Source organism: Stigmatopora nigra, chromosome 10 (assembly GCF_051989575.1).
Source record: "Stigmatopora nigra isolate UIUO_SnigA chromosome 10, RoL_Snig_1.1, whole genome shotgun sequence".
Classification (NCBI taxonomy): domain Eukaryota; kingdom Metazoa; phylum Chordata; class Actinopteri; order Syngnathiformes; family Syngnathidae; genus Stigmatopora; species Stigmatopora nigra.
In genome coordinates, this window is record NC_135517.1 from 14,689,387 (window position 1) to 14,706,383 (window position 16,997).

Sequence of the window (16,997 nt, forward strand, 5' to 3'; positions counted from 1 at the left end):
GTGCAGAGGTTAATTGTTTTATTGCTAGAATCACAAAAAGTAGGCGCCTGATAGTGGAGTGGTTCACTCACCTGAGTTCCGTGTAAGGTGTGCGCTCGATTAACGCTGGTCGCGGTTGTGAGTGTAAATTGTCGTTTGTCTCCAAGTCTACCCTACGCTGACTGGCAACCAGTCTAAGGTATAGACTGCCTTTCGCCCGAAGTCAGCTGGGATAGATTCCAGCAACCATTATAGGATGACACTACGCAAGATGAATGAACGAATAACAAACGAAAGAAATTAGAAACTGGTCAATGATTAACTGATTTAAGTCTCTTGAATTACTGATGTTTTATCATTTCACAGGGACAAAAGGAGACAGACAACCATTCACTCTCACGCTCATACATACCTGAGGGCAATTTAGGGTGTTCAACCAACCTACTCTGCATGTTTAAGGGAAGTGGGAGGAAACCGGAGTAGCTGGAGAAAACCCACACAGGCCTGGGGAAATCACATGCAAACTCCACACAGGTGGACCAGCCTGGATTTGAGCCCAGAACACCAGAGCTGTGAGGCCGACACATCAACCACTCAGTCCATCGGTCCGGCCTTCAATACCGTTGATCCAATTAATTTTTTTAAATGAAAAACACAATTATTTATAAACATCGACACCTGAGCTTTACCCATGGTTACTGCAACTGGCGTGATGATGTCATTTCTGCAGATTCATGTATGCTCCGCTTTTTTCCCCTCCTCCTTGATGGCTAAGATGGTTTTAGCATCATGGTGGTGTCACTGTGGCTGCATCAACAAACCAGGATAGGAACTAAAAACGCACAGAATTTGGCCTATACCGTTTAACAGAGTTTGTGTGCTTTTTATAACACACGTATATAATTTCATGTGATCAATGCTGGCGATCATCATCCCCTCAATTGGATGGGATTGGATAACTTTATTAATCCCGTATTGGGAAATGTTATTGTGACAGTAGCAAGAAGGGGGGAATGCTCTCGAAGTTACTTTACACTTTATACACTAAAACACCACAGCTATATGGTGAAACTTAAAATTCCATTGTACTCTTATAATGACAATAGAGTCCTTCATTTCAATTCCAAAATGTTTTTGCACATTTTTTCTCGATTTTGAATGAAATTGGTGGCCAGGTTTTAATATTAATGTTAAATGGAAGCACAGATTATAACTATTACATAAAGATTGTTGTTGTTTTTATAATTTTGGCAAACATTTCAATGTGGCACTTTGAATCACGTGTTCAAGTGCAACTATGTTCAAACTGAAGAAAATTTCACAAAAACGTTTTTGGTTTTATACAAAGATTATGTTACATTTTATAGGGTGGAGGGGGGTTCAGAAATAAAATCTTCAATTCTGCATTACCCCAAATCAAGAGAAAGAAATGAGAAACAAGTTCATGTACCACTGAGTTTATTGTAGGTCATTCTGAAATGATGTTTTATGCAGGGATAGGTCATGTTAGAGATCATGGTGAAATGACGTTCGGGACAGGCTTCCAAGAGCAAAAAAAATGAGGAATTTTCTCCATTCACTGATGACATCATTGAGAACATTGAGATCTTTTTCTTCCACTTATGGCCCAGTCTTTTTGAAGTCTTCCAACAGTTGAACTGAACTGATGAGTAAACAGGATGAAATGATTATTAACTGAAAGCTTTTTTATGTGCATTTTTACAGAACAGTAATATATAACTTCGAACCTATCATGCATTTCACCTTAAAAAAATAAAGTTCTAACCCAACCTAACCTAAAATAATTGGCTTTCTTACTTACACACCTATTCACTACAAAGATGCATGTAGAAAAAATATTGGAGACTATATTTCACTTCACAACGTAACATACAAAGCATATCTCTTGGATCACTGCAGTGTATTTGTTCTTAATTGTATTGCCAATTATTTCTCTCACCAAATCTGAAAGGAAACAGGAAATTTGTGCCCTCAGAAATAAATACAGTTTTTTAGTGTTGCAGGTTGCAGAGATGTAAAACTGCAACAGAGCCAACAAAAATTTGATTCTCACCCGTCTGTTACATAGCTGAGCTGTAATAGAAAAAGTATAACAAACATTTCTCAATACGATACAGGGAACTTCCTCACTATCACTTGGGCGTTGCTAATAATTTTTTGTGGCTTATTCACATGACTTCTTTCAAGACAGTGGGGGTTAAAATACAACTTAGTGTTTGTGTGAATCTGAATGACTGTCTCAAAATGTGTCTTGTGGTTGAGTTGTAGTTTGCCTTTTGTTCGATGTCAGCTGGGAGAATCTTCAGCTCTCAGTGACCCAAAGTATCTTAAGAATTATAGAAAATGAATTTGTATTGACAGGATTTTGGGACATCTACTGTGTAGGTTTTGGACCGGATTGCGCAGGCGTACCAAAGTTGCACCCTATGAGCAGATGTGAAGTGGCTCCAGTCACTCGTTCATCATGAGGGGAGCCTTGACTCCAGCAGCAACCTCAGCCCCCAGAAGCTCCTCTACAATTGTTAGGGCGAATTCAAAACTGGTTCCAGGCCCACGACTGGTAATGTAATGGCCATCCTTCTGCACTCGAGCCTCAGAGTATTTGTAGTGATCTAAAAATGGACAAAAGAGTGATATTAAGAATGAGGACAAAGGGAGTGCCTTGTGGAACTGGCTACAAAGCCCTGAAGACCACCAGATTGGATGGGTGGATACACGCACTGTCCTACTTTCTTTCTTGAGAATGTTGTCATTGTTTTACTTCTAAATGGTAAATTGCATTTAGCAGTTTCATAGTCGGAAGATGACACCTGTTGTTCTACACAGATAAGTGTTCGATCATCATGGAACCCTGTCCCTCAACTCAGCACCGGGAATGATAATAATAATAATTGGACACAGGCTATGTCATCATCATTGACTCGACAAAAGCCTAATTGTCATCATACCCAGAAACTGCGTATGACGAAATTGGTAGTGCCCCTCCATAAGGTGCATGCGTTTTCACGGCAAAAGACCCAAATAAGTGCAAATAATTTCAGACTCGTAATTTGGCATTCTGCCGAGAGCAATTTGACATACTTGTAAAATTTCGAGCAAATATTTATCTTAAGATGTGGGACACATTTTGATATACGAGCACACAGCGGACGCGAGAAGCTGCTTATAAAAACATCATGGGCACCGTCTTTCCTGTCACAACTCCCTCATGTAATGTCTCTACGAGCACTCAGTGTTTTTTTTCCCCCCATTAGTCAGTACAGAATGGCGGGGGAGCTTGCTCGATAATATGAGGAGTATATACTACTTCTCGTTGCCAAGTGGTCGTGCGTTATCCCATTGTGAGGACATTTGTGTGCATCATTTTCGGAATGTTTTGAAGGGAAGACAAACAACCCTCGATAGGTTCCTTTTAGCTGCAGCTGAAACTCAGGGTGTAGGCGGGGAAAATAGAGCCAACCCGAGAGAACAAAGGTATAAAATAGTAAAACTAAATTAGGATTAAGTTTAGTGTAAAATTAGATTACATTTGTTTTCTTCCCCTGGTCGCAACTCCCTTGTGTAATGTCTCTACGAACACAGCAGAGCATTGCATTTTTTCAGTGTTTTTTTAGTCCCGTTAATCAGTGCAAATAGCGGATCAATCGCTAATACGAGAGGAGTATACAGTGTTCCCTCGCTACTTCGCGCTTCAACTATCGCGGACTGAGCTTCGCGGATTTTTTTCAGGAAAAAAATATATTAAAAATGTGAAGATATTAAGTTAAAATTATAAATTACATCATCTTACAAGAGGTGAAAACAAAATATTCAATAAGAATAAGTAATTCCATCAAAGAAATGGTCAATAACATGGTGAGAGTTCAAGAATCGCATTGATGACGTCATGGCTCTTTACAGGCGCATCTTCACCGCCCCAAAAATAAAACTGCAGAAGATCCTCCATACGGACTACTATGATGTTTTTGCTTGGTGGTGCTTTTGGGCACGTGTTACACGTTTCTTTAAGCATTTTTGAAGGGGCACCCCTACTTCGTGGAAATGCACTTATTGCGGGGGGTCCCGGTCCCCATTAACCGCGATAAGTGAGGGAACACTGTACTATACTACTTCTCATTGGCAAATAGTTGTGCATTATCCTATTGTGAAGACATTGGTGTGCATAATTTTGGGACTTTTTGAAGGGAAGACAAAAGCAAAGAACCCTCAATAAATTGCATCTGAAAGTAAGGGTGGAGGCGGGGCAAATGGAGTGTCTGCATCGTAATCCAAGTTCATTTAAATTTGTTTATGTTACGAGCGCAGCGCCGTGCAAAAAGCCCCCCTCTTTCTATCCCCTCCTATCTGTCTCTTTCTCTCCCCCTCCGCAAAATCCATCTAATTTTAGTAATATTAAACACCTTTTAGTACTATTAAACACATTTTAGTACTAATAAACACATTTTAGTGCTATTAAACGCATTTTAGTACTATTAAACACATTTTCGGACTATTAAACACATTTTAGTACAGTCGAACCTTGTGATACGACCGTTCCGCCACGACATTCTTGTCTTAAACGAATTCCTGACGAAAATTTAGATCGAAAAATTTGCCCGAGATACGATCAAAATTTTGTGATGTGACCAAGCCAGGTGGCCATGGCGCTGTCTTTTTTGCATCTCAGTCGTGTATAAAATATTTCTACGACCACTGGGCGTACTTTGCATTTCCCCACCCGCCTGCTTTTTCCCCCAATGTTGGTCTACCTTTACATGCCAGGTAAACAATATTACTATGAATTGGCAGTTTTTCAAAGAAAAGGTAACAGTTGATAATGGACGTGAAACGTGAAATAATTGAAAAATATGAGAGTGGGTGCGTGTTACTGAGCTCGCTAGGCAATACGAGATAAATATGTCAACCATTTCCACCATCCTTAAGCAGAAGGACGCATCAAGACATTTGCCATGATTATCGCCGAGGAAAGTTACATCCCTCAGCAACTGCGATGAAACAGGTCTTTTTTGGAAAAAGATGCCCAGGCGGACATTCATCGTGGCAGAGGCGAAGGAATTACCGGGAGACAAACCCATGAAGAACCGTTTAACGCTAACGTTGTGTGCTAATGTGAGCGGTGACTGTAAAATTAAGATGCTACTAGTGTACAATGCGGAAAACATGTGTGCCTAAAAGAGACCTACAGGTGATGTGGCGGGCTAATTCTAAAGCTTGGATTACACGTATTGTAATATGTGTGTGCGTCATTTTCAAAACATTTCGAAGGGGAGGCAAGTTCTTAACAATGCTTGAGGCGTTCGTTTTGAAGACTCCAGCAAAACGCCCGGGTGGGGTCAACCCGTAGAACTAAGGTAAAAAAAAGATTAAAACAAAATTAGAATTCAGTTTTGTGTGAAGTTACATTAAAGGTTGAGTGTGTGTATATAGTTATCCAAGTTAATTTAAATGAGTTTGTTCGTTTACGAGTGCGTCATTGCCATGGATAAAGTTCCCCGAACAGCCGCTACCTCCGCCTCCTTGTGTCATTGTCTCTCCCCTTTGCGAAATGTGTCTAATTTTTTCTATTAAACACATTTTATTACTATTAAACCACTCATTATTTATTACTTTGGCAATATATGGGGAATTAGAAAAAATAAAACCTATTTTCCAATATCCTGTTTTTGGTGTTTTTTCAGGTCGTCCTTAACGTCCGCTTGAGTTACTATATGCTTGTCATACGATCACAGTCTGAGAACGGATTACGATCGTAAGTCGAGGTACCACTGTACTATTAAACTACTAGTTATTTGTTACTTTGTTAATAGATGGCAAATTAGAACAAATAAAAATGTTTTTCCCATCCAATATTAGAACAAATAAAACATTTTTTTCCAATATCCTGTTTTTGGTGTTTTTTTTTTCAGGGAGTTGGAACGAATTAATTTGTTTTTAGTTCATTTCAATGGGAAACATTTGTTCAAGTTATGCAAATATCGACATATGAGCACAGTCCTGGAAACGGATTAAACTCGTATCTCGAGGTACCACTGTACTGTATCTTGGTGCAAATTAGCATTGGTGCATTTTGGTGGGGAGCCACATCAGGTTATGGCACCTTGCGGATGCTATTTTCTGCCTCAAGAGTATAATAGTACTTTTCTCATTTCCCATTTATGTTTAGTGCAGCATTAGAACCTGAAGTATAGCATCGACATCACTAGATCCAATTTTTTTACCATTTGGAAAGACGTTTGATGATCTCACCTCCAGCCATCATCTTGTCCTTCATAGCCGGATGTGTGGTGACAGTGCTGCCGTAGCCAATTCCATGTGCCAGAAGAGCTGTAGGACCTGCGGCAGGAAAGGAAACAAAACCATTTAGAGTTCATTAATGCCGTCCGGTCAATAAATGACTCATCGGTAATTTAAGATACGTGCATCGGTCCAGTGCATCATCCTAATGCCAGTTGGATACAACCTTACAGTCAAGACAAATGTCAAAAATTACTGAATAAAGAATTCTGAATCAATAATGAAAAGTGACATTTCTGTTATATTGATTCCCAATTTCTCCCACTATTATAACAATGTTACAGACAAACTTCCGATTCATTTGAACTCGTGAGTTAGGGTTTCATATTTATATATATGGGTGGACACACACACTGTCCTACAGAACAGCAATATATCTATACATATACATAGAAATATTCATATATATATAGAGATATATATATATATATATATATATATATATATATATATATATATATATATATATATATATATATATATATATATATATATATATATATATATATATATATATATATATATATATATATATATATATATATATATATATATATATATATATATATATATATATATATATATATATATATATATATATATATATATATATATATATATATATATATATAATCTATTAGACATGCGCTTTTACTCTGGAGGATATGCTCTAGAGGAAAAATGTACAGCTTGTACAAAATAGAATTCCCACCAGATACATGATGACTCACGCCATTCTCAAATTAATTTCCCTTTCAATTGCAAAGAAATGCACAATTGCATTGCATTGTGGCTCATCATTCCAGAACAGGAGGAAATTTTGGCTCTTATAATTAAACCTCAACTTTTCTGCTACAAATTAATCAATAAATAATAAGTTCACTCATCAGATATCAAACACTTAATTAGCTTTGCTTACCAAACAATAGTAAACTATAATTTATCTAGCTACTACTGCAGACATTCACTCATGGCTAACTATTTTATAAAATTGTGAGATCTGCTGTAAGAGATATGAATGAAACATAATATCTAAAACATTTTCATTTCATTTGAACTGTTTTGAGGTTCAAATCTTTTGTGGTTGGAACGGGAAAATAATTTTAGGGATTATTCCAGATCTATCTGGTATTTTAAAAAATATTCTCGAGAATCCCCTCAACTTTTATTTCCATTTTAGGATAAGTAAAATCATTTTGTATTTTTTAAATATTTACTTTGAAAAGTAGGATTTGTAATGTTCTCCAATTCCCAAAGGACCTCCGTACTGTTTTTTTTCTCTGAAACAATGCACCACAATGAAAGGGAGTGGCCAAAGAAACAGAATGGTGCATTAACTTGGGTAAATACAGAGCACTGCGCTAAGTTCATCGAAAAACCGTTAATAAATAAAAAGTTATTGATTATGCCACTTGGCAGCCTTTCCATTCAGTCTAATTATTGCACTTTGCTCTTCCAGGACTGCAGACAATTCTTACTAAACCTCAGCTCTCCCAAAAAGAAAGCAGTCTCACTGAGGGGACTACCTCAGAGAAGAGCACTTAAAAAATGGATCACATACGAGTTATGCAAGAAAACTAAAAACATAAATAAATAACTTCGGTGACACCACATGACGGGTTGGAACACTGTTACTCCCAGTTCCTGTGTGATTCAGGCATTTTTGAGGACACCCTCCAATCCAATTTGGCATAATGGTAGCATAGAGGGAGAGCAACAGTGTTTAAGAGCTGGACTTTTATGTTTGTTTTGAATGGCTTAATACATAATTGTCTTATATTATTTCACACATTTGCAAACATTTTTTATTTTATTTTATTGTATTTATTTTTTTAAATGTATGCTTTATTATTACTTTATGATTAAGTTTTAAAATAATATGCTTCTAAGTAAAATTCAAGGTTACAAAGAATGTCTGGAACTTATTAATTTCATAAGTAGAGGTACCACTGTATATATTAAGTACACAATAAAGTCAAGCTTTAAAGAAGTTAAGGATGTCAACAGCGAAACTGGCAGGGGGAAACAAGTGCCCTTATGCGAATTATTACAAGCCCAATAATTTTGCTCCACTGTGATGCACATTACAAAGATGGCAAGGAGTATATAAAACAATGACAATGTAGGTAAGTAATGTCACTTTTGGTTAGCTAGGTAATCTGTCATCTAGTGGTTAGTAGAATGGAATAATAATGGTTCTCTCCCAATGCTGAAAAATATTTTTTGCTTGTTTTGCATTGCTTGTTGAGTTTGAATATTTTGCTATTCACATATCTTGGATAAAACATTCTGACCAATCTATGACGTCAAACAATACACACACCGGATGATGCCTTCGTTGCCACAGGAGGTCAGAGGGGTCAATAATGTGGCTCTGTCTAAAAAATCCCAATTCTGATTTAGACATGTTATAAACTGAAAGGCCAGCCCTAAAAATTAGATAAGAGAACAAAAAAGATTAGAATAAGATATGCTTGCAGTCTGAACGCAGATTTAAATAGGAACACAAGTTTATGTCTTAAATTTTGTGACATTTTGTCTTAACCAAAATATAACTTTTTGGTAGAAACAGGTTCTCGCGTTTGGAGGAGGTGAACTCTCAAGTCTTTCTCTGCACATCTAACTTCTTAATTTCATAGCATATTACTAAAATATGTGTATATGTGCACACATAAAGCAGTTGATTGTCATCAATTAACATGACACATCACTTAAATTTCATTGTTATAAGACTATTGTATCCCAAGATTGTAGATAGCTTGACTTTTTTAATCAGGTATGTTGGAAATTGGATCATCAAACCAGCAGATTCTGTAAGGATTTTAATCCCATTCAAAAAATGTATGGATCACGTGCATAAAGTAGCACGCTGCTGTTTATACAAGTGTCATTAAGAGCATTTTAGTAAGAAACAAGTTTCTGCCGGTTTTCTGTTGACAGCACCTGCACAGATGGCCGCAATAAGGCCTTTCCTGCCATCTTGGTCCTTCAGCACCTCGCTCACAGCAGTGGACTGCAAGAGAGTGAAAACATGAGAGAACACCCGGGAACAGATTCAGTCAGTCATTGGTGAAAATCATGTCTAGTGAATGCCGCATTGAGAAAATTGATAATTTTTCAATTTTCGTTCAACAAATATGCAGGCACCCAAGTTATTCGCCGAGGATTAGGTTTGTTTACTGTTTTTGTGCTTAAGCCCTGTCAAATGTATATTTTGCCGCCATCTAGTGGATCCTTGGTGTTACTGTGGGATTTAAATCTTAATATTTTGGTCTGCATATGTGTTAGTGGGCCCTTAAACTCACACACACACACACTGTGCAGTCAAAAATGAAAGTATAATTTGTTCTTTCTCCCGACAAAGCTTCTGAAACTTGTATTCTGCGTTTCTGTAATATGTGCCTTTATTCCTGATATGTATATATTGATTCGTAATTTGTCTGTCGGTCGGTTGTTATTTGTGCACTGTGGCGAAAGCTGTAAATCTCATTATGCTTTTATAATAACAATAAAATCATTCAATTCAATTCTGAAATTCTTTATGTTTCGAAAGTATTGTCTGCCTAATTTCCAAAAGGGTGTTGCCTGCACGTTGCGTGCTCTAGTTTTGTCAAACCATTCCTAATCACCAAGTTTCTGAATTCAATAATAGCATGAGATGCACATTACGCAGCTGGTATTTTAATGATCGACCACAAGACCTTCAATCAGCCTTAACAACTATATTAGGATGTACTGACATGGTAAACACTACGAACATATGTATCAAAGCTACTCGCTCGCGTCTGGCCAGTCCGAGCACGCAATGGTGGGCACAAGTATAAGAAATTGTTCACGGTTTATGCAAGATACAGGTTTTTTCCCTTGACACTCATTCATAAACATCAAAATAAATTTTGTTTAGTGTTTTATCGGTTTATCTTTTCTCTATTTTGAACTAAGTGCATCGGCTCCATTGCCTTGCGTTATAGCGCTTCGTCTTTGACACCTTGCAGTTTTGCCCGTCTAATTTGTGCATATAAGCCATACCCTTGATTCAGTCCTTCTTTTTTTTTTTAAATAAGACTTATATATGAAACAAAAAGCTAATTGCCCCCTGAACCTAATAACGGGTTTTGCCATACATTTGGCAGCAATAACTGAATTTAGCATTTACGATAATTGAATCAGTCTTTCACAATGCTTTGGAGGAATTTTGGCCGGCTCTTCTGTGCAGATTTGTTTCAATTCTGCGTAATTAGAGTTTTCTAGCATGAACAGCCCGTTTCAGATCACACCAAAGCATTTCAATAGAATTAAAATCCGGACTTTGACTTGGCAACTCCAAAACCATAACTTTTTTTTTTTTTTTGCCATTCAGAGGTAGATCTTTTTTTGGGTCGTGATCCTGCATGTTCCAAGAGCACTGGAGTTTGAATGCACGAACTGAGGGCCGGATGTTCCTTGGAAAAGGCTTTATAACCTTTTCTAGACTGATGAATGTCCATCATTTTTTTCGCATTTTTTATCGAATTTCTTGGGATCGTGGCATAATGCTATGATCTTGGAACGTACTTCACTGTCTGACACATTCCATTTAAGTGTTTTCTTGATTCAACACATTTGGTGATTATCAGGTGTAGGTGTGGCCTGTGAAATTTAACTCAGCTTTCCTAGAATTGTAATTAGTCACAGTTATTTTGTAATTTAAAAAAGGGGGGCTATTACTTTTTCACAGAGGGTAAGACAAGTTTGTAATTTTCCCTGCCTTGGTAAATAAAATCATCATTTAGAAACTGCATTTTCTCTTTTCTTGGGTTGTCCCCGTGTGTCATACAAAAATTGATTTGATGGTCTGTACCTGTGTATATAGTAAATAGGCAAAAAACACAGAAATCAGGAAGGGGCAAATACTTTTTCATGGCACTGTAGATTATATTTAGATAATACATTACAGCACAGCTGCCAACCTACGTCGACCCCATTTCAGGAATACCCTTGTCCCATTTCCAGAGTTTTTCCATACTATTCACCCAAAATCAATATAAAATGTAAAAATAAAAATGACAATTTACGTCAAACTATTATTATCATGTTTTTACATGAATTGAAAGTGTTTTTGCAAACTATTGAAAAAGTACAGCATAATGAAAATTAGTTTATCTTTGTATTTGGGTTTACAGTCATAAATTCCACCATGTGTCACGCTGAAGTTGCACATTAATGTTGTTTAATGTGCAAATGTCGGTCCTTTTGGAGACGGTTTCAACATGGGATATGAACCAATAAAAGTCTGCGAGTGTCTGGGTTCCTTTTTTGATTACCACAGCCATATCTGTTCTACATTATCCACGCTATTCGAGGGATTGCTATATCCATATAATAAGGGTCTGTAGATTTCTTACCTCTGCCAAGTTCTGTGCTCCTGGCATTCCTCCAGGAAGCAGGACCACATCATAGGGGCCCTAAGGTGGAAATCATGAAAAGGACTCACAGAGTTTCAAAGTGTTTGCATGGTTAATCTTGAAGAAATACCTGTTTTCTGGCATCTTCCAAGCTTGCATCAGGACATATCATGACATTTCTGCTGCACTGCACTGGTTCTTTACCCATCAGCCCTGCCACTGTCACTGTCATCTACAAAGGCAAGGTATAAAAGTTGGCATTCCTTGGCTTTATGGGATTTGTATTATACACTCTTTGTAATAAGTTGTAATAGTTGTAGTGCTATGCAATTTTAAGATCAAGATTGTAGATTTAGTGTTTTTAATCTCAGTGAGGTGGCCTAGTAGATGAGTGGTTAGCATGTTGGCCTCACAGCTTTGGAAGTGATGGTTTGATTTCAGGTGGACCCTTACCATGGAGTTTTTATGTTCTCCCCAAAATTGTGTGGGTTTTCTCCAGGTGCCGTATTTTCACGACTATAAGGCGCACATAAGTCTTAAATTTTGTCCGAAATAGACAGGGCGCCTTATAATCCAGTGCACTTTATATATGGACCGAAACTAAAATTGTTATGACAATAAAATAAATCAGTGGATAGGACAACTACGGCAAGCAGGCCGACTCTACCTTTCTCTCGTAGACAAAGTACTGCACGGTGAATGCTGGGATATGTAGTAGTTCTTTTGTCAATACACCCAATGGATCGTGGCCTGGCGATCGGCATCAACACTAGCTAGCTATTATTTGCGAATGGATTGTGGCCTGGCGATCGGCATCAACAGTTGCGAACCATAGAAGACAGCCTTGGAATAGTTACGCTAGCTACTCGCTAGCTACTATGGTTGTGGCCGCCTGGACGAACGGATTAAATTCAGCGTTTTCGATGGACAATTGTTCAATTTGGAAACAAAAAATGAGGACTTTGATGGTTTTGTGGGTGATGACGTCAGTACATTGTAGAATGGCTAAATAAAGCACAACCAAACTCAGTCTTGCTTGTGTTGCCTTTTTAAAAACGAGTTTCAAGCGTGCGGGTGTCGCATGCATTTGGTGCATACAGCACCAAATTAGTGTGGTCACCATTGTAGTATATTGATACTCTTAGTGCAAAGTTATCACAGCAGTCAACCTGGGTGTATTGACAAAAGGACTATATATCCCAGCAGTCACTGTGCACCAGAAATAGCGTCTGGGGCTGCTTCCGCAGCGCTAATAAGGTTTGATATACATAAATAATTTATATATCCCATGCCTGGCTGCGTCTAAACTTGGAACGGCACAGCCTTTGTGTCAAATACAAAAAATAGCACTCGTTATTGACATTGCGGCTAAAAATATGGCGCGCTTAACAGTCGTGAAAATACGTACTCTGATTTTCTCCAACATACCCAAAACATGCAGGGTAGGCTTGGTATCAGTGTGAGTGTAAATGGTTGTACACTTCGGAGTGTCCCCTGCCTGATGCCTATGTTGGCTGGGATAGGCTCCAGCACCCCAAGTTACCCTTGCAAGGATAAGCTATATGGAAAATTGATAAATAATCATGGTAATCAGCAAAGACCATAACAGCCCAAAGATGACAAAATCCAAGTACATATAAAGATTTGATGTAAAACAAAAAGCAAACACTTGCTTAACATAGTGAAGGACTAACAAGCATTAATTTCCATGGTAGAAATTATTGGTGTACAGGCCATTTTATATTACGAGGATAATATGCCACAATGTAATGTTTTTTTAACCTTCGTCGACCGCATTTCAAGAGTGAATGCGATTCACACAAAATCGATATAAAGTGTAATTAAAATAAATAAACGTAGGACAATTTAAATCAAACTGTTATCATGTTTTTACATTATTTGAAATGGGTTTTTGCAAACTACTGAAAAAGTACAGCAAGTTCCAAAATAAGTTTATCTTTGTGTTTGGGTCCTTCTATGTGCGTTTTAGTCAGTAATTCCAACATGTGCAACTTTCTGGAATGCCATCTCAGACCCCAGACCTGATTTAAGGCAAGCTTTACATGCTCGGAAACCATCAAACATTACTGAACTTGATGTTTTATAAAAAAAATGGTCAAAAATAACTTCAACCAGAATGCAGACCCTCATTGGAAGCTATAAGAAGATTTTAGAGGTTGTCATATCTCATTTCTGCAAAAGGAGGATCAATCAACTAAATATTGATGTAATTTTTCTGTTGGGGTGTCCACATTTATGAACCTGCCTATTTTTGTTTAAGTAATTATTGCACACTCTCAGTAAATGCTATGAATTTCATTTCACTGTTCAAATATCACGGTGTTTGTCTGCTGTATGATATATTCAACTGAAATTGCTGATTGAAACAACAAACGATTTATTAAGGAAAATTTTGAAAATGATTAGTGGTGCCCAAACATTTTCATGTGACTGAATCTCTACATTGAAAAACATTTTATTGCTCTGCACATTATCTTTGGTTTATTTTGTGATGCCTTCACTCCCAAGCAAATGCCTTTTTCACCATAAAACCGGGCCCCATGGACGTCCAGACCCTGGTATGGCTGCACCCTCAGCGCCCCTATAACTTCCCCCTGGGTGTGATTAATCTAACTATCAACCATTTGGAGCTTTTATATTTAGAACATGAAAATGTTACAGGTCATTGCACTAAAAATAAATTCCTCTCATCTTTCACCTCTATGGCAGAAAAAAATAGTTAATTTAGGTATTAAAACAAACAGTACATATATACATATCCATTAATAAGGCAAATAAGTCAATGTTGTCAACTCTTATCAATGGCAACCTCATCCAATGGCTTCGGTTACACACTGCTACTGTTAATTCTTGCATCTTCATTTTTTTTTTAAGACAAGTATAAAATTGTTGATTTGGTTTGCTTTTGAAACAAAGCACAAAATGAAAATTAAGTTCATTTGGAGCTTTAAAGATTCCTTGTTTTTCCAGAAAAGCTATTATTAAAACTAAACACCGTTTGGTGGGAATAAAAGTTAAAGTGCACTTCAAATGGGAGGTGCAAAGTGTTAGTTCGGTTTCCATTTAAGTCCAGGCAGCGGGCTGACGCCGTTGCTCTTATCTAGGGGTGGGAAAACTATTCCACAAAGGGCCACAGTGGGTGTAGGTTTTCATTTCAACCCATTAAGAGGACACCTTTTCACAAATTTGGTGTCCTACAACTGCAATCAGTGGATTGCAATCAGGTTCTTCTTGTTTTCTGCAGAAATCCCATTGGTTAAAGTGTCTGTGCTGGATCAGTTGGAACAGAAAACCTCCACCCACAATGGCACTTGAGGACCGGTTTGCCCATCCCTGCTCTTGTGCGAACCTAGAGCTCTCTGGATAGATAAAAGGGCTCGGCGGCACAGAGTAGCCAAGTGGAAGTTAAATTTCCCCCAAAACAATGACAGCAATAAAGATGAAGAAGCTGGAGCCTATCCCAGCTGACTTTGAACCAGAGCCAATCGCATGGCACATGGAGACAAATAACCATTAACACTCACACTCATACCTAGGGGCAATTTAGAGTGTCAAATCAGCCTACCATGAAAGTTTTTGGAATGTGGGAGGAAATCGGAATACCTGGAGAAAACCCACACAGGCCCGGAGAGAACATGCAAACTCCACACGTGTACTGACCTGGATTTGAACCCAGACCCCCGACTGTGAGGGCGACAAGCTAATCACTCATCTGCACTGGCTTTTAGCCATTGGCCGAGCGGTGTATTTGATCAATTCACGGATTTACTGTAGTACATAGATCAAGGGTATCAAACTGATTTTTTTGTCACGGGCCACGTCATATTTCATCCAGGGGGCCGTTGTCTTCTAACTAGGCTGCCAAAATTAATCCAATAATGAATCGACAGCTTTTCTAATCATTCTGATCAATAAATCATTTTTGGAGATTCAAATTATAGTACAAATCTTCTCCAACTATTTAATAAAAGGGGGAAACCCCGGGAATATTCCCTATATTCTACAATCTTCATTTGAATTTTATCATAAAACTGGAAGTCGGCACTCATTTACTTTCTCGGGCCCCACAAAATGATGTGGTCAACTTTGAACTTTTAGCTTGCCCGGTGTACACAGACGACATTTATTAAAAGCACTCGTCATTTTAAACAATGTGCAGATTAAGTAATGCGGGACTACAGGCCACATAACGTTCAAATAAGTGTTTTGTGTTTTTATTTTTACAGACACGACCCTCAGCGTTCCAAAGAACACTTGTACCCACTCAACAACTGGGTTGCTACCATGCTAAAAAATTAAGAATATAGCGTGTTTGCAAAGTAACCAACCCCTGCTCGTCGCATGATGTCCACGGGGATGACAGTCTCCATCTCCTCCGCACCTTTTGACAGAATTACCAAGGCACTCTTCCCCGCCATAATTGAGTGAACACAGCATCAAGTGCAAAATGATACGCCGGAAGTGCGCAGTGAGCCATTGAATTGGGTTGCCCATAGACAGTATCCGAAAAATAACGTGACGTGTTTCAGGTCGGCGTCGCAAATACTTGAAGACATCTTGCGTCGGGGATTTCTCTGGGGACTCTGTTGCATTGGACGTCAATTTTAGTCATTTTCACACCTAAAATGCCATTAACTCGTTAAAATCTTAGCAAATTTTAAAGTTGTTTTGTTTACAACACGCCATAAAACATAGGCATGATTCTGGCTGGATGTTAAAAAAATTGAGCATTTATAAAATCTATTCCATCTCTGAATTAAATGAAAGAATGACAAACGAGAGCAGGAAACGAGCAAGCTGAAACTATTTCAAAGTACTGTACAGTCCACCAATCATGTAGTATTTATTCATTGAAAGGCTCCGACCCAAAATGGCGGACACAAGGCAACGTATTTTCCCGTAGGTTTACAGCGCTCATCAGACATTTAGGCTGATATACGTACATATTATCTATTTCCATCAACTTTATGTTATTTTATTTATAGTACATTCACTTTTCTAAAGTTCAATAGTGACCAAGTGGATCTGTTTTCTAGTGTTTGACCCAGGTTTATACTATAAAGGACAGCATATTCCTCAAACTAGGGATGGAGAAACCGAGGCTTTTAGAAAACAATGAACCACACGAGGGCGCCCGACTGCTGAGTGGTTAGCGCAGTGGTTGGCATAGGTTTTGATTCTGTTTTGGGCTGAAAAGGCCCGTTCGAGAGAAGCAGTGGACACGGGGATGGTCACTGTCAAACCCACTAATGTGTACAGCTGCCCCATGCTCTCACTCAGATTTTTCTGCTGAAGGAA

At 38.1% G+C, this 16,997-nt stretch overlaps 1 protein-coding gene across 5 annotated transcripts; it reads right to left on the bottom strand.

Moving 5' to 3' along the window:
• Positions 1 to 1,420: 1,420 nt before the first annotated feature.
• park7 (parkinson protein 7) lies at positions 1,421 to 16,200 on the bottom strand. Of its 5 annotated transcripts, none has more exons than XM_077727072.1 (8): positions 16,028 to 16,200; positions 11,809 to 11,910; positions 11,679 to 11,738; positions 9,238 to 9,307; positions 8,616 to 8,723; positions 6,247 to 6,333; positions 2,413 to 2,612; positions 1,421 to 2,326 (listed from the first exon to the last, which is right to left on the bottom strand). In XM_077727072.1, the coding sequence occupies exons 1-7, from the start codon at positions 16,115 to 16,117 to the stop codon at positions 2,452 to 2,454; spliced, it is 678 nt and encodes a 225-aa protein (XP_077583198.1). In that variant the 5' UTR covers positions 16,118 to 16,200; the 3' UTR covers positions 1,421 to 2,326; positions 2,413 to 2,451. The 5 variants fall into 5 exon arrangements, with proteins under 5 accessions (XP_077583198.1, XP_077583197.1, XP_077583196.1 ...); XM_077727071.1 differs by having other exon boundaries at positions 1,421 to 1,642; positions 16,028 to 16,199; XM_077727070.1 differs by having other exon boundaries at positions 1,421 to 2,612; positions 16,028 to 16,199.
• Between the last annotated feature and the right edge of the window lie 797 nt (positions 16,201 to 16,997).